Source organism: Bos javanicus, chromosome 5 (genome assembly GCF_032452875.1).
Source record: "Bos javanicus breed banteng chromosome 5, ARS-OSU_banteng_1.0, whole genome shotgun sequence".
Taxonomy (NCBI): domain Eukaryota; kingdom Metazoa; phylum Chordata; class Mammalia; order Artiodactyla; family Bovidae; genus Bos; species Bos javanicus.
The window spans coordinates 112,561,453-112,585,703 of record NC_083872.1 but is presented as its reverse complement, the minus strand read 5'-3'; the positions used below and the strand labels follow the sequence as shown (position 1 = coordinate 112,585,703).

General features: G+C 40.0%; 2 protein-coding genes across 4 annotated transcripts in view; one reads left to right on the top strand and one right to left on the bottom strand.

The window, feature by feature from the left end:
* Positions 1 to 24,205, bottom strand: part of XPNPEP3 (X-prolyl aminopeptidase 3) — a 44,055-nt gene extending 19,850 nt beyond the window's left edge. For 2 of the 3 annotated variants that reach the window (XM_061418620.1, XM_061418621.1), the window contains exons 1-4: positions 24,043 to 24,205; positions 14,945 to 15,061; positions 5,932 to 6,339; positions 3,894 to 4,096 (exon numbers count right to left, since the gene is read on the bottom strand). In XM_061418620.1, the coding sequence (XP_061274604.1) occupies positions 3,894 to 4,096; positions 5,932 to 6,339; positions 14,945 to 15,061; positions 24,043 to 24,106 (792 nt within the window). In that variant the 5' untranslated portion in view covers positions 24,107 to 24,205. Of the gene's footprint in view, positions 1 to 3,893; positions 4,097 to 5,931; positions 6,340 to 14,010; positions 14,158 to 14,944; positions 15,062 to 24,042 lie in introns of those variants that run through there. The other variant, XM_061418622.1, reaches the window with a different exon arrangement.
* Positions 17,902 to 19,034, top strand: DNAJB7 (DnaJ heat shock protein family (Hsp40) member B7). The gene is made up of 2 exons (XM_061418626.1): positions 17,902 to 18,649; positions 18,908 to 19,034. The coding sequence occupies exons 1-2, from the start codon at positions 18,079 to 18,081 to the stop codon at positions 18,988 to 18,990; spliced, it is 654 nt and encodes a 217-aa protein (XP_061274610.1). The 5' UTR covers positions 17,902 to 18,078; the 3' UTR covers positions 18,991 to 19,034.
* Positions 24,206 to 24,251: the final 46 nt, after the last annotated feature.

Sequence of the window (24,251 nt, the reverse complement as noted above, 5' to 3'; positions counted from 1 at the left end):
ATATACTACATTTTGCTTATCCATTCATCAATGGATGGTCATAAGAGTTGTTTGCACCTTTTGGCTATTGTCAATAGTGACTCAACTTCGCTGATAGCTCAGTTGGTAAAGATTCTTTCTGAAATGCAAGAGATCTGGGTTCAATCCCTGGGTCAGTAACACCCTCTGGAGAAGGAGATGACAACCCACTCCAGTATTCTTGCCTGGAGAATCCCACAGACAGAGGAGTCTGGCAGGCTACAGTCCACAGGGTCACAAGAACTGGACACTACTTAGTGACTAAACCAGCACCACCATTGTTTGAGCACCTGTTTTTAATTCTTTTGGGTATATACCTAAGAGAAGAACTGTCAGGTCATATAATAATTGCTTTTTTTCAGGAACCCCCAAGATTTTCCACAGTGACTGAACACTTCTCCTGGTAATGTACAAGTAAGTAAGTACATGTCGCTCAGTCGTGCCCAACTCTTTGCGACCCCATGGACTGTAGCCTACCAGGTTCCTCCGTCCATGGGATTTTCCTGGCAAGAATACCGGAGTGGGTTGCCATTTCCTTCTCCAGGAGATTTTCCCAACCCATGGATTGGACCCAGGTCTCCCGCATTGTAGGCAGACACTTTACCATCTGAGCCACCAGGGTAATGTACAAAGGTCCCAATTTTTCCACATCCTTGCCAACAATTGTTATTTTTTTAATTTTTATTTAGTTATGGCTTCATTATTGCACGCGGGCTTCCTCTAGTCGCGGTGAGTGGGGGCTGCTCTCTCGTTGTGGTGCACGGGCTTCTCATGGTGCTGGTTTCTCTTACTGCCCAAGCTCTAGAGCACAGGCCCAGCAGTGTGGTGCTCAGGCTTAGCTGCCCTGAGGCTTGTAGGATCTTCCCTGGCCAGGGACTGAACCCATGTCCCCTGCACTGGCTGGTAGATTCTTTACCACTGAGCCACCAGGGAAGCCCGACATTTGTTATTTATTTTTAAATAAGGTATATTATTAGGTGTGAAGTGGTATCTGATTTTGATTTGCATTTCCCAAGTGGCTAATGATATTTAAAGCATTTTTTCATGAGCTTAGGTCATTTGTATATCTTTGGAGAGATGTCTATTCAAGCTTCACTCACTTTATAATTGGGCTGTCCTTTTTTTTCTGGTGGCCGTGCCAAGAGGCTTGCAGGATCTTAGTTCCCCGACCAGGGATTGCACCATCACCCTCAGCAGTGACAGTGTGGAGTCCTAACCTCTGGACTATCATGGAATTTCTTTTGTTTTTGAGTTGCAAGAATTCTTTACATATTCTGAATACTCGATCTTTATCAGATATATGACTTGCAAACATTTTCTCCCATTCTGGAGGTCACCTTTTTACTTTTAAAAAATGCCCTTTGAAACACAACTATTTTCAACTTTGATCAAATCCAATTTATTTATTTTTCTTTTGTTGCTTATTTTGGTGTCATATCTAATAAATTCAAATTCATAAAGATTCAGCCCTGTATTTTCTTCTAGGAGTTTTATATACTTGTAGCTCTTGAGGTTAGGTGTTTGATCTATTTTGAGTTAATTTTTGTATATGGTGTGAGGTATGGGTCCCACATCTTTATTGCGCATGTGGACACCCAACTGTTCCAGCATACCTGGATTATTCTTAAAATACACAGTTAAGGAATTATTTTGAAAGAAAAAGGATGATTCTGATGAGAGGGGTGAAAATAAAACTCTTGAGCTTGGGTGACTGCCAAACCGCTGCTGGTTTGAAGTAGTACTGGCTTTTAAATCAGTGGAATCTGAAAAAGATAGAATCTGAACCTTAGCAGCTAGCATAATGGATTGGAAAGGAATCGCAAACTGACGGCAGGTATGGCTTTGGTTTGAGAAAGCTCACTCTTCTTCAGACGAGTCTCACTCACTTTGGGCAGCAGGTGGAGCTCTAACCAAAGCAACGTGAGCCACTGTTAATGAACCAGTGAGGCTTCTGAGACATGCTACAACTAAGATAATTCAAGTATAGCAAACTGTCTGATGGAGGACAAAAAAAAAAAATCAGAGACCCTTATCTAGTAAGGTTTAGTACGCAGAATACTATGTAAAGAACTCTGCAACTAAAAAACAAAAAGATAAATAGTTCTATTAGAAAATAGGCAAAAGAGCTGAATGGACGTCTCCAAAGATGATATATAAAGGTCCAATAAGCACATAGAAAGATGCTCAATGAGTGATTAGGAAAATGCTAATCAAAACCAAAATGAGATACCATTTCTTTTGTGTGTGTGTGTGTGTGAAAGTTATTTATTTTCGGCTGCTCTAGTCTTTGCTGCGTGTGGACTTCCTCTAGTTACAGCGAGTGGGGCTACTATCTCGTTGTGGTGCGAGGGCTACTCATCGCAGTGGCTTCTCTTGTCGCGGAGCACTGGCTCTAGGGTGCCCAGGTTTCTGCAGTTGCGGTGCATGGGCTCAGTAGTTATGGTTCATTGGCTTAGTTGCCCCGGGGCATGTGGGATCTTCCTGGACCAGGGACTGATTGAACCGACGTCCCCTGCATTGCAAGGCAGATTCTTTTTTTTCCGCAAGGACGATTCTTAACCACTGGACCAACAAGGAAGCCCAAGACACCGTTTCACATCCATTAGGGTGGCTATCATCAAAGCAAACGAACAGAACAAAACCCCCAAACCAAAACACAAGTGTTGGTGAGGATGCAGAGAAACTGGAACCCTTGTATACTGCTAGCAGAAATGTCAAATGGTGAAGCCACTATGGAAAACAGTTTCAAGGGAGCAATCAATGGGTGACATAAAAGGGAAAATTTAACGTAATTTTGTGCCTCAAGAGATGCTTAAAGCAAGACAATACTATTTCTCTTAGCCTTGACTCAGAAGCTCCTTGGGGTGGAGGGCTCTGATGAAATCTTTCTCTTTTGAAGAGCCTAAAACAGAGCTACACAATAGCCAACGTAACAAACACACTTCCCAGAGCGACATACGTTCTCAAAATGGACAAGAGATGAGAACTCTGTGTTTGACTATATGAAGCTAGTTTTTTGGGTTTGTTTCTGATTCTCACGTCATAGGATGGATCTATTATAGAGGAGCTATGTTGGGAAGCAACCTGTGGGAATATTTAACACGTTGAACTTGAAAAACACTGATTAATAATAATCTAAATGAACATTATACAGTCATCAATTGTGATGATGGTTTAAAAGAGGTACCACAATATGATGGTAGAATGTCATCTACTCTATGTTGATGAGATCAAAGGTTTATACTTGGTCTCTGTGAGAGCTGTTACAGAGCAGGAATATGCCAATGAAACCAAAATCCAAAAATCCCTAGCTGAGATTCCTGGGGCTTCCTGGTTCCGAGGTGTTCTACACATGCATTTGTGGTTCCTGAGCCCCACAGAAAATGCACCCTGCCCGGTCCTTACTGGGGAAGGACAGCAGGAGCCTGCACTCAGCTTCTCTGGACACGGGTGTGAGACAGCCATTGGCTGTGTTAGCTATTCTCACATTAATGCTGTTGGTAAACTGTGCCTTTCTCCTGTAATAAACTGATAATTCGTAAGCATGGTCATTTTAGGTCTCATGAATCTACTTTAATAAGCTCTGTGGCCACTATTACTGTAATTATGATAAGGAAAGGAAATAAAATGAATTAACTTATGTTGTTCCAAAGAGAAACAACTAAGATTGTGGATAAAAAGATACAAGAAGGATATCTGATTTGCCTTCCTAAGTACTGCACAAGTCTCTAGACACACTCGGTAAACATCAGAGCAGAAGCTATATGTCCATGTGCCGTTAGACTACTGCCCTGGGTACACAACCTCAGGTGCCCACTGAACCCTAAAAGCTGGACTTTTTAATTTGGGAAGAACTTCTTCTGTAGGAACCATACCTGTGATGTCAGCTTCCCAGCAACCTGCATCCGTTCAATTTCTGCAGGAGATTTGATCAGCCTGAGGCGCTGTACCAGCTGCTGCACAGCCCGAACCTTGTTCTTGCTCCTGGCTTTGACCTCCGCCAGCTGCTGCATGTAGTCACAGTGGAGTTGTTTGTGAGCAGGCCTCATCCAGTCATACCACAGTGTATGTGTCTCAGCTTAAAAGAGATTTAAAATAAGACAGCGACAAGAAATACCACCTGTCATTGACTTGAAGAATCAAAACTATTTTTAAATGTGTAGTATAAACTCTAAAGGGTTGAACACACTCTCTCAGGACCTAAAGGAATGGGTCATAAGTCATTGGGAAGGCCCTTCCTGAAAATGGCAAGATATTCTGAGACTGGATATACAGCTTTTTCTGCCCTCAAACCTCAGTGTTTTTTTGTAAAGACAATAGATGAAACTAGAGCTTTACTCAAGCTTTGATTATTTTTAACTGTTTAAGAACAATTGTGACAATTGTTCTCCAAACCACAAGTCAGCTAGAGGTACTGTTAAATAACTGGACACAGAAGGACAGAAAAAGTACTCAGCTTACAACCTCATGGTTAAAAGTGCTCCATCCCTGAGTTTCAAACAGTCTCAGTACGGGTGGGAGGGGGTCTCACAGCTGATAATCCACATTCATCCAGAATACCTGTCCTCTTTCATCTGCCATGTGTTCTCATTACAGACAACCACAGTTCACCTTTCCACTTTGTAGACCCAAGGAAATGGTTGAGTTTTGCTCGAGACTTAAGGCACACCAGGAAAATTTTTTCCACTTACACCATGTCTCTATTTGTTTCCCCCCCTTTTTATTTTCTGACAGAAACCTATGAGTAGTATTCCCAACAATTTAAATCTGAAGATTTCTACGTTTCATACAGTGGACTGGGGACAGAAGAGGGGGGAAAAGCCCTAAAAATTTTGATTGGGTATGCATTAGTGATACAATCTCCAAAATATTTTTACTTTTTAAAATAAAAATGATTTTAAATATAGACTACATGTCAAACTCTAATCTTACTTTTAACACAAATTTAGTTGTTGTAGTTTTTAAAAAATAAAACAACCATGACTATTTGCTGTCATTTTATAAAATCATAGGCCAACCTTTTTAAAACTTTCAATCCAGGATTGTTGGAAGCAATTTTGAAATCCTCTTTTAATAAGAGAATGACTTCAGAAATGTTTATATATCTTACAAGAATGTCAGACTGAAATTTTACAATCAAATACCTTATTTTGTCTAAAATCAGTATTTTATAACTTGACCGTCTATCTTATTTACCAAATGTGGCTCTAAGTGACTTTTGGACACTAAAAAGTAAAATACTTCCTAGAGCTGTAGATGTATAAGAATCACTAAGGATAGTTTATAACGTAGTATACACTCTGAAAAGTTCTAGAAAAGGAGTCTCAAAACATTGAGTGATCACAATTCTACCAGAATAAACATAGAGAAAGTCATGTTTTTCAAGGGGCATGAACTCAACTGTGTACATGAACCACTGGAGAATCTTGTTAAAACGCAGATTCTGATAGGAGGTATGAAGTGGGAGCCACAGATTTTACACTTCCAGTATCTAGTCTGCATTTGTAATTCTATAACGCATCACCAGGTGTTTCTGCTGCTGGTGAAGGATAAACCATTCTTTGAGAATATTGTCCATTTTTGAAGAGTTGGCAAAAGTGGTAAGATAAGTAGTAGGCAAGGGTCAACGGACTGGTCAGTTATCTTGAAGACTGGCCCATGTCTATCCTCCACATTAAAATCCTCTTTCTGGGATTTCACACTAGAACAGACAGTCTCTGAATGAATAATCTAATGAAGATTTAGCAAACGAATAAAGGAAATCCTTAAAGTCTTATGGAAAAGCTTTATATTCTTTCACAGTGCCAAGGGAAATGTTGCCATGCTAATAGTTTTAGCAAAGGAAGAACAAATGGTCAAGAAGGTCTTAGTCCCAACCTGGCCTGTGATCTGAGTTCTGCTCCTATCTGTTACCTTTCAGCTTTGGTACAAGATGTTGAAATTCCTCCAGTGTATAGGCTTCATCCACTCCAGTTAGAGCTATTGCTCCATCGGTGCCAGATCGAGGGCCATCCCAAAGTTCTCGACTGGGGTCTCTCCGAGGCACAAAAAGCATGGCCTTGTGTGCTGGTAACTGCTTGCCAGGGAGGCTCTGAAGGACCAGAATGCTATCGGGCTCCTGGAATCCACACAGGTACAGGAAATTGTTGTCTTGGTGGAAAATATAGGGGATATCATTGCTCATGTAGTATGTAGGGTTGGACAGCAGTACCACTGTGTGGTCTGTACCACTCTGCTCTTGTGCTTCCTTGTGGATCAGAGACATTAGTTTGTGTCTGCGAAGGGCATATTCCACCTGGGATAGTCCTGGCGTCACCTCCCCTAGAAATGACAGATAACAGTGAAGCTTTGCATTTCTATAGTGGCAGAGTATTGATACTTAAGATAGTTTAATATTAGATGGATACACTCAAGTTCATTTCTTCAATTTATGCCCAATCTCCTCATAGCACATGGCAAAATTAAGGAGATAACCCAGGTTTCAAATTTCCATTCCATTGCAAAAATTTGGAAGAAATGATAGTTAAATGTGGTCCTGCCTGAAAACTGGGATCACGACCCCTTAAGATCTTTTCCAGCTCTCTGGTTCATTCTTTTACTCATTCGCTCAAATATTTATTAATTATTATGCGGAAGGCACTCTCAGGGACACAATCCAAGTTGCCCTTAAGTTTCAATATACAAGGTGAGGAGAAGGATCACATTTTCTGTGTAAGACTTCCCCAAAAGAATATAAGTTCTTTGAAGACATCGAATTTTGTCTGTTTGCCCAATGCTATATTCTCAGGGCCCAGAATAACAACTGGAATATAGCAGGGCTTTGAACTCTAGTAATATTATCTACCTCTTGGGGATGTCATGAGAATCAAATCCGATAAAGTAAGTGGTTCTTAAAGACTTAAAGATGTCCTAGAGAATCTTTTGAAAGCTACGGATTTATTCTGTTTACTAAACTCCGTGTAGGCACATACAAACTTTTGACATATAATTTCAAGAGTCTCAGATTCCCTTAAGCTCACTCAAACAACCCATTTTAAGAACCTTTGAAGGGTTATGTCTTAGTTCTTAATACTAGTACCTAGAAGACTGCCTGGCTGCTAGCCCAGTGATGCCTGTGTGAATGCTTCACTTCTGAATGGAAATTATGCCTGCTTTCACTTCAGGTTCTCAAACAAAAGAACTACTAAAACAGTTGTTTCCTAAGCCTGAACTTAACAATATTAAGAGTAAAACAACATCTAATGCTTACTGAATGCTTACTATGTGTCTGTACTATTCTAATTATTTACATGTATCAACTTTTTTGGGCTTCCCTGATGGCTCAGTGGTAAAGAATCCACCTGATAATGCAGGAGATGCGGGTTCAATCCCTGGGTTGGGAAGATCCCTCGGAAAAGGAAATGGCAACCCGTTTCAGTATTCTTGCCTGGAAAATCCCATGGACAGAGGAACCTGGTGGGCTACAGTTCAACGGGGTCACAAAGAGTTGGACATGACTTAGTAACTGAACAACAACAATCAACTTATTAATCTTCACAATGACTTTGTGATGTGGGAAAATTATTATTATTCCCTGTGGTAGCCAGTCTCCATATGCAAGTATGAGAAAATGGCCATGAAACACTGCTGTATATAAGAAGTGAAATATCAAGATGGACAATATGTTCGCATTATTAAAAAAAAAATTAAAGGAGAGAGGAAAAAAAAGAATCTAGAAAAATTTGGAAAAGAATCACAATTTTTACAGTGGTAACCTATGGAGAATGAGATAAACTGAAATTCTCTAACATGATTTTTTTATTATTTGAATTTTGCTTCAGGGGGTATATACTCTTACAATTAAAATCTCAAATAAAGAGATAAAGAGGCTAAAAAAGGGACACCATGGACGGTCCACTCCATACTCATAACCTATAAGGGTTTTCTATTGTCCATTAGATCAAATTCAAACAATTAAGCTATTTCGACACTTACATTTAATATTAACATATTAATGTTCTCCACCAGGTAACTTCAACTTATCTGGCCAACACTTTTGGTAACAGCTTTACTGAGATATTTTCATACTATACAATTCACCCACGTACAAGTATAGAGTTCAACGCTTTTTGGTATATTCACAGATTTGTGCAACCATTACCCAAAACAATTTGAGAAAATTTCATCACTCCAAAAAGAAGCTCCACACCAATTAGCAGTCATTCTGTTTCCTCTGAATCCACCCCAGCCTTTGAAAACCGCTATTTTCCATCTCTATGGATTTGTCTATTATAGAGATTTCATATAAATGAAATTATACAATATGTGGTCTTTGGAGACTTAAACTTTTTTCTTAGTATTCCTCCAATTATTGTGAAATTAATTACTTCTAAGTCTCAAGTCCAACTTGTTCTTTCCCTATTACCTTGCTTACAATATGCCCCTTTTCTAAAATTTCTTCTCCTTCCAAAGCATTCCACTCCAAGACTTGAAGCTCAAGATGTTTGCTTTTAGACCCTTCTCATTCAAAACACTTTCTTAATTAACCCTGTTCATGCTCATTTGTTCCTTTGATCTACTTTTTAAAAAATTAACTATTTCTTTTCCATATATACATCTTATAGTTGTATATAAATGTAATCACACCATACTCCCCCCCACCATTTCTTCATTATTTGAGCCCTCATTCCCCTTCCCTCCTTCTACCCACATTAGAGCCACCCCCATGGTTTGTATTCTAGTAAGTAAACTTCCCCTTTATGGATCACAGCCTTGTCATGGGGGAAGGAGCTTGCATAACTCAATGAAGCTATGAGCCATGTTGTGCAGGGCTAGCCAAGATAGACGGTCATAATGAAGAGCTCTGACAAAACGTGGTTTATTGGAGAAGGGAATGGCAAGTCGCTCCAGTATTCTTGCTGTGAGAGCCCCATGAACAGTATGAAAAGGCTTTTTAAAAAGATACGACACTGGAAGATGAGCCCCCCCACCCCCACCCCGCCCAGGTTGGAAGGTGTCAAAGATGCTATTGGAGAAGAGTGGAGGCAATTATGTACATGAATCTGAGCAAACTCCAAGAGATAGTGGAGGACAGAGGAGCCTGGCCTGCTACAGTCCAGGGGATCACAAAGAGTCAGACATGACTTAGTAACTAAACAACAACAACAGGACTTAGTGACTGAACAACAACATCATATCCTTTCCTATGTTTCTCAATATTCATATAAACGCATACATATTACCTGCATTCAGGGTTTTATGAGTCCCTAGCGTTTTACAAAAATGGGACACCACACAGTCTTTTCTTCATATTGCTTTTCTAACACAACAATACCTCATAGAAATCCCTCCCACCAACTCATCTGGCATAACTTCAACTCATTCTGCTTGATGTCTCCATATTATTTCTTGGGGGCACTGTATCATAATTTCCTGATTAATTTCCCTACTGCTGGGCATTCATATAACTTTCTGCTATCATAATAAATATCTTTATACTTATCCATAGGGTGCCTTCATGCGCTATGCACACTGGTGCTTTGATTTCTGTGGGACAGCCCCAGGAGAGAAACTGGTGGATCAAAGTTCTTCGAGTTTTCCCAGTACTCATGTCCAGTACGTGCAGCTCAGTTGTTTCTGATTACTTGGGAAGTGTCTAGTTGTTCTACCTGTAGCTGTACCTCATTAATAATTTTTAACTTTTATTTACCTACAATAGAAACACTGACATTTTTATTAACGAAATTGGGGAGAAACAAGATAGATAAATGAGGGGTCTTGTGACAATTTGAATCGGGAAAGCAAGAGAGCTGGTCCTAGAAGAGCTCAGAGCACATTTCTTTCTCTCAGGATTAAGCTGGCTAAAAGTACCCTAGGGCTCCACCGCAGAATACTGAACTTTGTACCAGAGCCTAAGAATAGCTTAACTATTTATCTCCCTGATAATTATTCATGTTAATTCTGTTGCTGTTACTCAATATTGGAAATTTCCCAGTTTACCACAAACAGCACATACTCTTTTCTAAAAGCAGAGGCTGCTTATAACAAGTGAATTATCCAACTTTTCCTTTTTTTGTTTTACTTTTGTCCCTTTCCCTTTGTGCTTCACTTTTGGTTATTTCACAGCCTTAGTCCATGTAACAAAACTAAACTTAAAAAATCAATTCATTTTGTGTTTTTAAAAAAATTTTTGAAAGAAAACTCACAGTATTAATGATCTTAATTAATGAACGTGTTATCTCATTTTCATTAATAACAGTATACACATAGCGTATTAGGAAGTAACTTCTGAAAAAAGATAAAAATTATTTAAAAATCAAAGCAGGATTGCAAAACCATCTTTCACATTCTTTAAGCATTCACCATTGCTGAATGTAATTTCATACAAATGATTATATGAGAAATATTTAAAACACTGGCTACATTTCCCCAAGCTTACTAATTATAAACACTATAGAGTGACTATTAACTAAATGCTTCTAAACTTCTGAAATTTCAAGGAACTCTTGGTCACAACAGAAAAAGTATCCAAGGAAAAACATACCTTTTCTTATCAAGTGAAGGAGGGGTAAAAGTGTGATAAAGCAATGAACTTTAACTCTACAGGTAAACCTGACAGTTATTATGACCTTTGGTCATAGAACTAACCATTATAGTCAATGTAGCCTGAATTTCTTCAGATAAAATTGTATCTGAATAGACTTTATGGGTAATTTCATCAAACTGTAAAGTATTAAAAGGCACAGTCAGTATTTTGTCACTTGAAGTCAATTAAGGATAGAGGGGCTACTCGAACAAGCTTATTTAGTCAATCAAGTGCCTAGATGTCACAATCTGGACTCTAAATAGCAAAGTCTCATAATCAATCTCGAGAGTCGGCTGCCAAGAAGAAAAGCTCTTCCAGGATATCGAGAACTGGGCCTCTGAAGACAACAAGAAAAATGTTCTTCATATTTTATCAGCCAGGCAGAAAACCCAGAGAGGAGTTTTATGAAGACTGAATATGGATGGAAAGATGCAAGTCTTTGCTACAATCTAGGTATGTATTTTAATTACTTCCTGAAACTAGCTTAGGATTTTTTTCTTTTCTGGTTGTGCCTTGTGGCATGTGAGTTCTTAGTTCCCCTACCTGTGGCCCCTGCAGTGGAAGAGAGGAGTCTTAACCCCTGAACTGCCAGGGAAGTCCCTAGGTTAAGATTTTAACATGGTCTGATTTGAAGAAGTGTCCCTGAATTTTGTTTAATATTAAGTAGCTTTTATTGTGTAATAAGAAAGAAGTGCATAAAATGATCTATTACTATATAGTTGGAAAACGAGGATAAAGAAAAAGTTAACAAACATTTCCTTTACAACGTAAAACATAGATATCTCTGAAAAAATGAAATGACCAAATAATTGAAAAAAATCTCTAAATGGATTTTATTTGCATATACTGAGCAAAACAAGCTAGAGAAAAAGGGTTCATACTGTATGACTTCACTTCCACAAAACTCAAGAACAGACAAAACAAGCATGCTGATAGAAACGAGGCCAGTGGTTAAGGATGGAGGTGGGATTGACTAGAAGGGTATGCGAGGACCTTCTAGGTTGATGGCAATGTTCTATATCTTGAATGGGGTATGAGTTATATTGTTGTATGTAGGTATATGGACAATCATTATCTTTATAAAAGTAATTGTTTTTACATGAAAGCCCCAAATTATCTGGCTTTCTTGCACAATGACAAGAATGAGTTTCGAGTCATTCAGGAGACTTTTATTATTCAGTTCTTAGGAGATTTCCAATCCTTTCCTGGGGTAGATTCGTGCTAATCTTTACCCCAGAGAATTTCTTGATATGGACAAGAAATATGCACAAGGTGTTTCTGTAGTATCTATAACAGTATAAAAATCTCACCCCACTGAAATAAATCTTGATCTTTTAGATACTATTAAAGTCAATCATGTTTAACAAAACTTAAAAAAAAAAAATACACCCCTTGCTTAAGGCAGAACTACAACTAAACTATCACTAAAGATGATAACTAACTGGTTTTGAAACTTTCAAGTGAAGAAGATTGGGGAATGATTATGTATAATCCACTCTAGAACCTTTCTTTTCATCATTTTAAATATTACACTTAACAATAACGTACAGTCTTAGCCATTATTTGATGATAAGGGACAAAAAAGTTCATGGTAAAGGCATTCCCTCAAATTCTGGGCCACACAGTTGTGTTCTGATTATGTTCCAGTGAATCTAGTCATTGCTGTAGTTGAAAGAAAACCAAGAAGTGGTTCTGCATAGGTCAGACAAGTCATTCTGATAAGCCCAACTCTTTGAATAACCCCTTTTTAAGCTCCAAACTATATCACATATTCCAAAATTAGTTTTGCTTAGGAACATAAAAATGTTAGAAATATAGATTTTTGGAAATAATACTTAATTAGGCACTAATTTTTCCTATCCTCTGGAAGGGAACTGTTGATGAAGCTGCACACCTTGCAATGTCAAGGAACTAAGTGTCTTTCCCGTACAGATACTGTAAAAGTAGACTCATGGTTCATAATGGTATTTAGCTCAGAATGCCACTTGCCTTCCTTCATGGAATCCCTTTTCTTCTTGGTGATAGATACTAAGTAGAAGGCATGTTAATGATCAAGGAGGATGAACTGACATTTCTGTCTCTACATACATGGTTCTTAACACAGAGATGGCAATGTCATAAAAAGAAGAAACAGCCTATAATGCTCAGACTTCTTTAAGCAAAGGACAAGTTTTAAAAATCACTGAGAGGACTTAGGGGAGTGAATCTGACTCTTTATTTCCATCTAAAGCAGTAGTAAGCACAGCCAACACAGAACTCCTTTATCTCCTACGTCTTTCTGCTGATATCTTCCAAGTTACTGTTGCTTCGGGAAACGCATAGGTATGGCCAAAAGAAATCCAGGGAAATTCAAAATTCAGGTGTTGATCCAGTAATTTCACTTCTAAGAATTTGGGGTTTTTCTTTTTTTGCCACATGGCTTGTGGGATCTTAATTCCCTGACCAGGGACTGAACCTGGGCCACCGAGTGAAGTACTGAGTCCTAATCACTGGACTGCCTGGGAAGTCCCACTAAGAATTTATTTTAAGGAAATAATTGATCAGTATAGAGAGTGTGTATACATGCACACACAATTCGATGTAAGAAATAAGTCTAGAAAAAGAAAGCACTAAAATCTCAATAGTTGTTTTCTCTAAATGGTGGAATTATGAGTAATTTTTTAAAAAAATTATGCTTATCTGTATTCTTTAATTTGCCTATAATATATGTAGAACTTGTATAATAATTAGGAAAATGACTGAGATGTTTTCCAAAAGTTTAAAGTACTGGCAAGTATTGGGAAAACATGCCAAACACGAAACCTTTGGGAGCAAAACATACCATAGAAACATAATTTTATATTTCAAACTAACAAACTGACTTTAGGTCTGTAAGAGATTTAAAAAAAAGGATTGCATGTCTTTTAATTTTTCTTAATAACTGACTTTTCCTACACCCCACAATTATTTGAACACTTTGATAAGTTCTGCATCTCTACATGGTGCAAGATAAGTGATGAATACTTGGAAATCGTATGTGATGGCTTCTTTCACAATGACAGTTCTTTCAAATTCCATCCACGTCTATCCCTTCTCACTTACACCAATCCTTACTGTCCAGGAGGATAACGATTAGGACGTGCATTCCTCTCTCCCCATAGTATATGTGAACATATGAACTTGTATGTGTATGCTTACTCATACCCACTTTTTACATGGTTACCGTGCACGTAACAGAATTAACAGTCTAGACACAGAGGCCATCACCCTGAGGATGATTACTAGTTTCAAGACCTGGAAAATGCAGCTCACCATGTAAAAGTATCTCACCACGAGAAATCAGTAATTTTCAAAGCTGGTAAAACTTAATATCAAACTGAAGCTACAGGCAGGTTGACTGGATAGAGAAATATTTAAATCAGCACCAACTGTACTGCTACAAAGCTTACCTTACAGCTTTGAAAAACTCTGATTTCTTGTGTGTTTCAGTGGTGAGCTGCATTTCCTGAGTCTCAGCCGACTTCGCAGCAGGTACTCTAGTCTGATGAAGATCAGCAACAGGAAGCCCTCACTGACAGACACACTGGTATCATTCACTGAGTGGAGATAGTGAAAGAGCAACATATTTCCAAAGGCAATTCAGACCGTGTTAATAATCTAGGCTTACACAGTAAATACAGATTTAACTTCCCATGGCAGAAGCCTGGGAAAACCTGACTGCATTTTCTACAAAGCATTTGGTTTCATCCTACCTACTTCTTTGGGATGATATTCATTCATCATAGTTCATCACTTAACTGTCTCTTTGAAAAAACAAAACAAAGAAACCTTAGGTATGAATTTGAACAATAGAATGACATATCTTCTAGCAGCAATATTGGAATCTTAAAGTAGAAAAAAAATCAGTGAGGTAAACCTTTACCAATTTATAAAAATTAGTGAAGTAAACTTTTATCAACTTTTTGCATCATCTTTATCATCGTTATCACCTCTCAAAGCTGGGACAATCACATCTGTAAATCTTGTGTAGTCTCTATAGAAATATTTTTGTTAATACTGAAATGAGCATTTCATGTTTTCAAGAAAAATGTTTCCTAACATGTCTTTAATACAGTTCACAATGAATCGATAGTCAGAACACAGTTCTAGAAATCATGTTTTAGGAAACATTTCTTTAAAAACATCTTGAAATACATATTTTTTTCACTGATACTTTTGAATTTTAGCCTAATCCTATTTATTCCCCTAGATGGTGCTGTCTAAACAGTACTATTAGCCCTACAGCTATTTAAATTTACATTAATTAAAAAATTCTACTGGATGGCACGGTTCTAGACAAAGCATCTGAAGAGAGAGACGGTCATTACAGGTCAAAGGCCTTACCTGGTCTGAGGAGGTGTGGGTGTGTAAAGGGGCTGGGCTGGCCTAAGTATCGGTTTGGAATCCTCCTCTCTGGGATGGGCTGCAGGGAGTATCTTCGCCGAGAACATGACAAGCATCCTGAAGGAAAAATAAGGACGATGAAATGGAACAGTGCATCTAGCTAGTCCTCACAGTACATACACATTTATCTGGCTCCAGCAGTAGGTTGCTTTAGAAAAATGCAAATCGGTATCTCCTTCAATATTTGCATGGCTCTTCCTCTGAGCCAGCCAGAGCCTGTGTTGGGCCTCAGGGATATAGAAATAAGACTCTTTTTACCTTGAGTGACTTTGGTCTACTATTACATAATAGAGGCATACATACCCACAGTATGATTAGCATATGAATAAGGAGCTAAGGGAACAGAAGAAAGAAAACAGACAAAAGCAGGGGAAGGGGTAGGAAGCATTTCATTGAAGTAGTGTTACGCTGTGCCCTAAAATTTAGAAAAAGTGAATGTTTTTACTGAGAATATGTGAAGTCTGGGGAAATATGCACATACTATCTCATTTAATCTTGGAATGTTAGAGCTAGAAGAAATAATGTATGAAAAATGCTTAATCACAGTTAGTACACAAGAAGCTAGTAAGCTTCAATACCAGTACTGAATACTAGAGTTCAATACTCTAGTATTCAATGAGATCTATTAAGTGTGTGACTGGCACATGCTGGAAAAAATACAATAACATAAGACTATCTGCCCTGGTCTTAAAAGAATATATAGTCTAGCGGATGTGAGACAGAGCAATGCCACATGGTGAGCACAGTGGTGGATTCATACACAAGGTTTCTGAGAGCACAAGACTAAAACAATGCTGTCTCGGTGACAAAGACAGGACACAGAGCTCTGGGGAACAGAGCAGCACACAATCGGTGCTCCTGTGGGGCTGCAGAAGTAGGTGCCGCCTACTCTGAACAGGAACTGGTCAAGTGAAAGCGACAAGGGGAGTGGAAGGTATCATGAATGAGACACAAAAGGGAAGGCATAGAAGACACCGTGCTTACACGTGCGTGTGTGCTTACTAAGGGAAGAGGGACGGAAAAAAGAGTTTCAGGTCAGTGCTGCTGCTGGAGGGAAAGTAAAATATCGGCAAGATAAGGATCAGACACCTAAAGACTTTGTACACCAAACTAAGGAATTAGATTTTTAACTGTCACGAGGTTGGCATTATCGCTTTAAAAAAAACAAATAAGGAATTAGATTCTGAAGTAATTTGGGCAATGTTGGCTCATATGCTAAATAGTCTACCTGCAATGCAGGAGACCTGGGTTTGATCCCCAGGTTAGGAAGATCCCCTGGAGAAGGGAATGGTAACCCATTCCAGTATTCTTGCCTGGAGAATTCCATGGACAGAGGAGCCTTGCAGGCTAGAGTCCACAGAGTCACAAAGAGTCAGACATGACTGAGCAACTAACACTTCCACTTTCTCATGCAGTACTTAGAAAGCTAGGATTTAAATTCAGTTTTAACTTCAAAATCTTTGCTCTTTCCCCTCCACCCTGCCACTCAGTAAGTCCTCTCTGCCAAATTCCCAATGACATAGTTAGTGCCATACAATCTCCCTGCATACACACAATCACTCCAACAGCAAAATGTGAAAGTCTACACAAAGTTAAAGGTTCTAGTAGGGATTATCAAGTAGGAATGACAGTGTATGTATTTAAATTTCACTGAATACTATTCTTCCTATGATTGTTATTTTTAATCCCTGTTTCATTAAAAAAGTTTGTCTCAGTGCCCTAAAATGGTTTTATCACTGCAATATTTTGCATGGTAGCCCCCAAAAGATATGTCTATGCTGTAATTCCCCAGACCTTGTGACTGTTAATTTGGAAGAAAGGTTTCTGCAGATGTAAAACTAGATTAAGGAACTTGAGATAAAAAGATCATCCTAAAAAAAAAAAAAAAAAAGATCATCCTGCATTATCTGGGTCAGTCCTAAATCCAGTGACCTGTGTCCTTACAAGAGAAATGCAGAGGGAGGAGAGAGAGAGAAGAGAAGGAAGCAATGTAACCACGGAGGCAGAAATAGGAGTGATGTGGCCACAAGCCAAGGAATACCTAGAGCCACCAGAAGCTGAGACGTAAAGGACGGAGTCCCTCCTAGAGCCTTTGGAAGGAATGGAGCCCTGCTGACACATGATGTCAAGCTTCTGGTCTCCAGAACTGTGAGACAATGCATTTCTATGTTTTTTTTTTAATGTATTTATTTTTAAAAAATTTTTGTTGTGCTGGGTCTTCGTTGCTGTGTGTGGGTTTTCTCCAGCTGTGGAGAGCAGGGGCTACTCTGTTGTGGTGCATGAGCTTCTCACCGGGTGGCTTCTCTCGTTGCGGAGCACGGCTCGAGGTGCAGCTTCAGTAGTTGCAGCGCTTGGGCTCAGCAGTTGTGGCACACGGGCTTAGTTGCTCCGTTGCATGTGGAATCTTCCTGGACCAGGGATCGAACCTATGTTCCCTGCACTGGGGATTCTTATCCACTGGACCAGCAGGGAAGTCCTCTACTGTTTTAAGCAGACATGTTTGTGTTAATTTGTTATGGTAGTCTCAGGAAACCAATATAATGACTTTCTAAGGTTGAAATAAGTATGTCAACTGCTTAAGTACTTTTTCAGAGTTCACAAATTCTTCATTTTTCCAAACCAAAACATGGAAGAACTAAGAAGTAGGTTATTAAAGCTCAGTAACCCAGAGGTCATATTATGCAAGGGGCATGCTGCGGCCGTACTATAACAGGTTCCGCTGGTTTATGGGGCACTGTCTGAGGCTTCTAGGAAAACATAGGAAAAACAGTCCAGAGGGTTAAGGATGGTCTGGTTTGACTCTGGACTAGCTCCATTTAGAAGGTCTGGTCCTTACACCAAGCCCAGAGTGACACCACAATGCAGCCCTCTGACATAAGCTTGTCAGTCTGCTTGCCACATAATCAGTATCCTAACGTCTCCTAGCAGTGGTCCAAGGTAATAACATTGTCCTCAATGTAAAAATGCCTATTTACAGTCACTGCCTCTACCACCAGCACCAGCAGAGCCTGAGCTGAGAGGAAACTACGGTTCTCACTCCCTAGAGCAGCCCTTTCCAACCATCTGTTAAAAACATGGTGGATTACTACCAAGTTCTAGGATTGGAGAGACATGCTTCACCTGAGGACATTAAAAAGGCTTATCGAAAAGTGGCACTTAAATGGCACCCAGATAAAAATCCAGAAAACAAAGAAGAAGCCGAGAGAAAATTCAAAGAAGTAGCTGAGGCATATGAGGTATTATCACATGATGAAAAACGGGACATTTACGATAAATATGGCAAAGAAGGACTAAATGGTGGAGGTGGAAGTGATTTCGACGATTCTTCTGAATATGGCTTCACATTCCGTAAGCCAGATGATGTCTTCAAAGAAATTTTTGGTGAAAGGGACCCATTTTCATTTCATTTCTTTGAAGACTCACTTGAAGACCTTTTAAATAATTCAAGGAGCTCCTATGGAAGCAGAAACAGAGGTGCAAGATCCTTTTTCTCTACATCCAGTGAATACCCAGTTTTTGAGAGATTTTCTTCATATGATATAGGATATACACCATTTGGTTCACTGGGCCATGAGGGACTTTATTCATTTTCTTCCCTGGCATTTGATGATAGTGGGATGGACAACTACATTACTGTTACTTCAGGTAAGATTGTTAATGGCAGAAATACCAATACAAAAAGAATTACTGAGGATGACCTAGAGAGAGATGAAGATGACGGTGAGTTGAAGTCCTTTCTTTTAAATGGTGTGGCAGATGAAGAGGGCTTTGCTGAAGAATATTGTTGGAGAAGACAGTCATTTAACAATTATTCACCAAAGTCCTGCAGCCCCAAACATGCAAACAATGATGAGCAGGGTATAACTTGGGTCACCAGCAACTGGAATCCCTCTATTTTCTCAGCAGGATTCAAAGAAGGTGGTATGAGGAAAAAAAAGAAGCATAAAGAAGTACAGAAGAAGAAGTCAACTAAAAGGAATCGTTAAATTGATTCTTCAGACACATTATGTTCATATAACATTTGAACACAGCTCTGTGTGTGTTTCTGTTAGTCTTGTAGATAATATTTAATACTACACTAAGATTATGTTTTTAACATGCTTAGCAGGATTGTAGACATCTGATGAGTGGTCGTTTGGATTAGATTTGTTAGGAAAAGATGAATCGTGGTAACAGTGATATTAAGAGTTTAGAAAACAGCAACGATTATTTTACTTTTTGTTTTTGAGATAAATGCTTATATGGACTTCCCTCATAGCTGAGTTGGTAAAGAATCCACCTGCAATGCAGGAGACCCCGGTTCGATTCCTGGGTTGGGAAGATATGCTGCAGAAGGGATAGGCTGAGTGAGTGAGTGAGTGAGTGAAGTTGCTCAGTAGTGTCCGACTCTTTGCAACCCTGTGGACTGTGGCCCAACAGGCTCCTCTGTCCATGGGATATTCCAGGCAAGAATACTGGAGTGGGTTGCTATTTCCTTCTCCAGGGGATCTTCCTGACCCAGGGATCGAACCCAGGTCTCCTGCATTGCAGGCAGACGCTTTAACCTCTGAGCCACCAGGGAAGCCCAAGGGATAGGCTACCCACTCCAGTATTCTTGGGTTTTCCTTATGGCTCACATGGTAAAGAATCTGCCTGCAATGCTTATATATTATATATATCACATACATACTTATATATTATGAAGCTTTTCTTTAGTCAAGTCTATAATCTATAATCATTCCTTTGATCTAATTAAAGCTACTTTACAGACTTCTGACATACATAAAGCATTAGCAGCTAAAAATGTATTAAAACACATGGGTTCAGTCTACAGTTATTAATGAGATGACTTTTTTCAGTGATCACAGAGCACTTCAGACACAACTTAAGACACTATAAATTAAAAATGAACGTATAAAGGCATTTTAAGTTAAAAATAGCTACACTTATATCTGGACGCCTATGTTCATAGCACACTTATTCACAAAAGCCAAGAGGTGGAGCCAGTCCAAATGTCAATTGACAGGTGGATGGATAAATATTTATACATATAGGCATACACAGATTCTGAATTCAGCCTCAAAAAGTAAGGAAACCTTGTCACATGTGACAACATGGATGAACTCTGAGACATCATGATTCTACTTATATGAGGTATCTAAAGTCAAATTCATAGCAATAGAAAGTGGAAATACGGTTACCAGGGGCTGCAGGGAGGAGGACAAAGCGCTGTTAGTGGATACAGATTTAGATTTGCAAGATGAAAAAGTTCTGGAGATCTTTTCACAACTGTTTATTTAAAAGTTATTAACATGGAAAATTTGATGTTACATGTATTTTACATGCAGAAGGCAATGGCAACCCATTCCAGTACTCCTGCCTGGAAAATCCCATGGATGGAGGAGCCTGGTAGCCCAGTCCATGGGCTCGCAAAGAGTTGGACACAACTGAAGTGCCTTAGCAGCAGCAGCAGCAGCAGCAGCAGACAGACTTTTAACTGGCTACTGGGCTTCCCAGGTGGTGCTAGTGGTAAAGAACTCAGCTGCCAATGCAGGAGACCTCAGAGATGCAGGTTTGATCCCTGGGTGGGGAAGACCCCCTGGAAAAGAGAACGGCAACCCAATCCGGTATTCTTGCCTGGAGAATCCTAGGGACAGAGGGGCCTGGTGGTCTACAGTCCGTGGGGTCGCAGAGTCAGACACGACTGAAGGGATAGCATGCATGCACGTATTTTACCACATTTTTTTTTTTTTTAAAAGCCAGACTTATCCTGGGTTCTTCAGAGCAATGTGGCTGTATCATGCATGGGTGGCCATCAGTGACTTATTTCTAATTTTTTGAGTATGTACACAGGATATAAAAATACATTACTCTAAAATACCAGCTTTAGCCATCGCAACCTAGGCTTATGATGGAAGAAAAACAGATGAGTTTCAGAGTTACAGATATATCAGATATTGAGCAACTGGTTTGAGCTCAATGTTTTACTATATTGGCTTCCTTTAAATGAATTTAATATCAACACAATTACTTCTTAGCTTCCTGTAATTATTTCATTTTCAAAATACACTGCTTTCATCCTAGTATTTTTATTCTTTCACTCATTCAATGGTATTTTTTGAGTACCCACTATTTGTGAGGTAGTATCCTAGGTACCTGGGATACAATAATGAACAAACAAAAAACTCTTAGCTGTTACAGAGCTTAGACTGGAGAGAGACAATAAACAAATACTAAGTAAAATATGTTAGTCATAGGTGTAAGTAAAAAAAATCAGGGGAAGGACATAGAAGTTTTGGAGCAAGAGCATTGACATTTCAGCCAAGGTAGCCAGGGTGAAATGATGGTTACATGTGAGAAAAGATCTCAGTGAAATGAAGGAGTAAGCCATGTGGATATCCGGTCACAGAGGATTCCAGGTAGCAGGACTAGCAAGTCCAATGTCCCTAAAGCATGTCGTATAAGGTGCATGAGGAACGTGGAGGAGATCCGCATGGCCCTTTCTGAGAGCAAGTAGGTGAAGTATGAAAGGTGACAGCTAAGTCCACAGTATGCAATGACTTCCAGAAAACAGTATAAACTACGGTATAACATTTGGGACAGGAAGCCACTGGAGGCTCTGAGGAGAAGAGTGACATAACTCTGACACACTTAAACAGGCCTACTATGGCAGCTGTTAAGTAGGACGTGCCTGGCTGTCCAGTGGTTAAGACTTCACACTTCCACTGCAGGGAGCAGTTAGGGAACTAAGATCCGGTTGCCAAGAGTCAGATACAACTTGGCCACTTGACAATATTGCCTTTCTTGAGCTTCCATGTTACTTGAGTCAAGACTCTAATCACCATCCTTTGCTATATTCTCATTTGTTGCTTCTCTATCATCTGACTAGACTGTAACTCTAGGCAAGTGGAGATTCGTCCAGAATGACTCCTTAACTCAAAAGTTATTGACTCAAGTTATTCTGGCTCAATAAAAAGTTCCCAAAGAACTCTACTAAGCTAGAGTAAGACCTAGCACAAGTATAACAGGAAAAGGACTATATGGCAAATCACAAAACATTCCTGATTTGCTACTTGTGATACTGTGTTAGTTTCAGTTCCCTATCAGTAAACTATTTGCTCTAACTTACTGGACTTGTGAAGATCCGATGAGATCATTCATTCAGAAAGCCTATATATGTATGGTGGTGGTTTAGTCACTAAGTCAACTGAGACCCCATGGTCTTAAGACCCCATGGACTGCAGCCCACCAGGCTCCTCTGGCCATCGGATTTTCCAGGCCAAGAATCCTGGAGTGGGTTGCCATTTCCTTCTCCAGGGGATCTTCCCGACCTGGGGATTGAACCCAGGTCTCCTGAACTGCAGGCAGATTCTACACTGAGGGAATTCCCCTATATATGTATATTATGATATTAATAGAAGAGGTAGTTAAATTTATTTATTCTACTGAGGCAAAATGAAGAATGATAAACACATTTTTCAAAGATCTTAGTGTGCATAATCCAGTAAACTAAAAACTTAAACTACACTCAGTAGTGCTCAACTCTTTGCGACCCCATGTACTATACATTCCATGGAATTCTCCAGGCCAGAATACTGGAGTGGGTGGCCGGCCTTTCCCTTTTCCAGGGGATCTTCCCAACCTAGGTTTTGAACCCAGGTCTCCTGCATTGCAGGTGGATTCTTTACCAGCTGAGCCACCTTGGAAGCCCTGGTGTAATTCAGTACCTTGTCCTAAACCTTGATTAATCAGGTTTCACACAAAGCCTCAACAAATACAAAAAAAGAGAAGTCACAAGTAAATCAGTGGTTCCAGCTCTAAATCATAAGCTATGGCCTTTGTGTTCAAGACTGACTAACAGCCTATCTATTCACCTACTCTCGATGATCTTGGGACAGATTTCTGCAGCCTAGCTATTAGAAGCAAAGAGCAAGTTCTGTGCACTGGACAATTATTACTTTTTATTTTCATATTTTAGAGTTAGGAGTAAGTCTTGCTATAATTACCATCCCACTATCAATAAATTCAAGTATGAAAGTGAAGTCGCTCAGTCGTGTCCGACTCTTTGTGGCCCCATGCACTGTAGCCTACCAGGCTCCTCTGTCCATGGGATTTTCCAGGCAATAGTACCGGAGTAGATTGCCATTTCCTTCGCCAGGGGATCTTCCCGACCCAAGGATCGAACCCCGGTCTCCCGCATTGTAGACAGACGCTTTACCGTCTGAGCCACCAGGGAAGTCCAAATTCAAGTTTAGCAACACAATAAATAAATGCCAAGACACGGTTTTGGTGTCACAGACCACATGCTCTGATGCACACATTATTCATCTATCGCCTCAAAAAACTAAAATATGATTCAATGGCAGATCTGCCTGAAAGGCAGATGATTCAACCTTCACTGATCAAGTTTTCATGTTTATTGCATTAATTCCTCACGATACAATACACCGTAAAAATATCCTCCCCCCCCCCCCCATATTCCCAGAATACTCTACCTTGCCTTTACAAGCAAAACTTTCAGACATAAAAAGCCTCAGGAGTATTTCCAAATATTACCTCTTCCAAGAGGAACTACTCAAAGGATTTGTATTATTAAACTTAACGTTTCACGTCCATTTCGTGAGAGCCAGCTCTCACGTCAACTCTTTGAAAACACGAAAATACGATTTTAAGTTATCCTAAACTTACTAGGTTATCCTAACAAGAGCTACCTGATGCGAGACACCTTGTCACCAGAACAAGTGTGATAACTGACACAAGTTTCTTGAGTCCGCAAGACTTAGCCCCTCGGGGAAGACAGCACACACTTTTCTCTCTGCATGCATTTCAACTCCCAGAATACCTCAACGGTACAGAGAACACCGGGCCCACCCTTTGTCAGGGGCAGTAGGAGGAAGAGAAGAAATTTGAGGAGTGCACAGAGGGTTTGGGCGTGGAAGTCCCGGTAGAAGGGTCCGCCGGAGCAGGGGTCGCCTGAGACCAACTTGGATCCCGCTTGGCGCGCCTCAGGCTTCGCAGAGCAAGCTCCGGAGGGGACACTGCGGGAGGTTAAGTCTAACCTGAGAGGCTGCGGGCGCTTGCTACCGCGGGAACAAGCCTAGTTGCAGAGAATAGCCAACGCATAACTGCCACGCTCAGGCGTCAGGAAGGAAACGAGGAAACCTGCCGGAGAACCGGTCGCCAGCAGGGCTGCGTCGCCAGGAAACCTGGCCAGGCGCCCCTCCCCTTCCGGCCGGCGCCGCTCGCCGGGCTTTCCTCCCACAGCGGC

Bases quoted from the DNA above. Each gene is read 5' to 3' on its own strand.
- DNAJB7 (XM_061418626.1), top strand. From the start codon at position 18,079: ATGGTGGATTACTACCAAGTTCTAGGATTGGAGAGACATGCTTCACCT. The intron at 18,650-18,907 runs GTAAGATTGTTA...CTATTTTCTCAG, and splicing joins CTACATTACTGTTACTTCAG to CAGGATTCAAAGAAGGTGGT.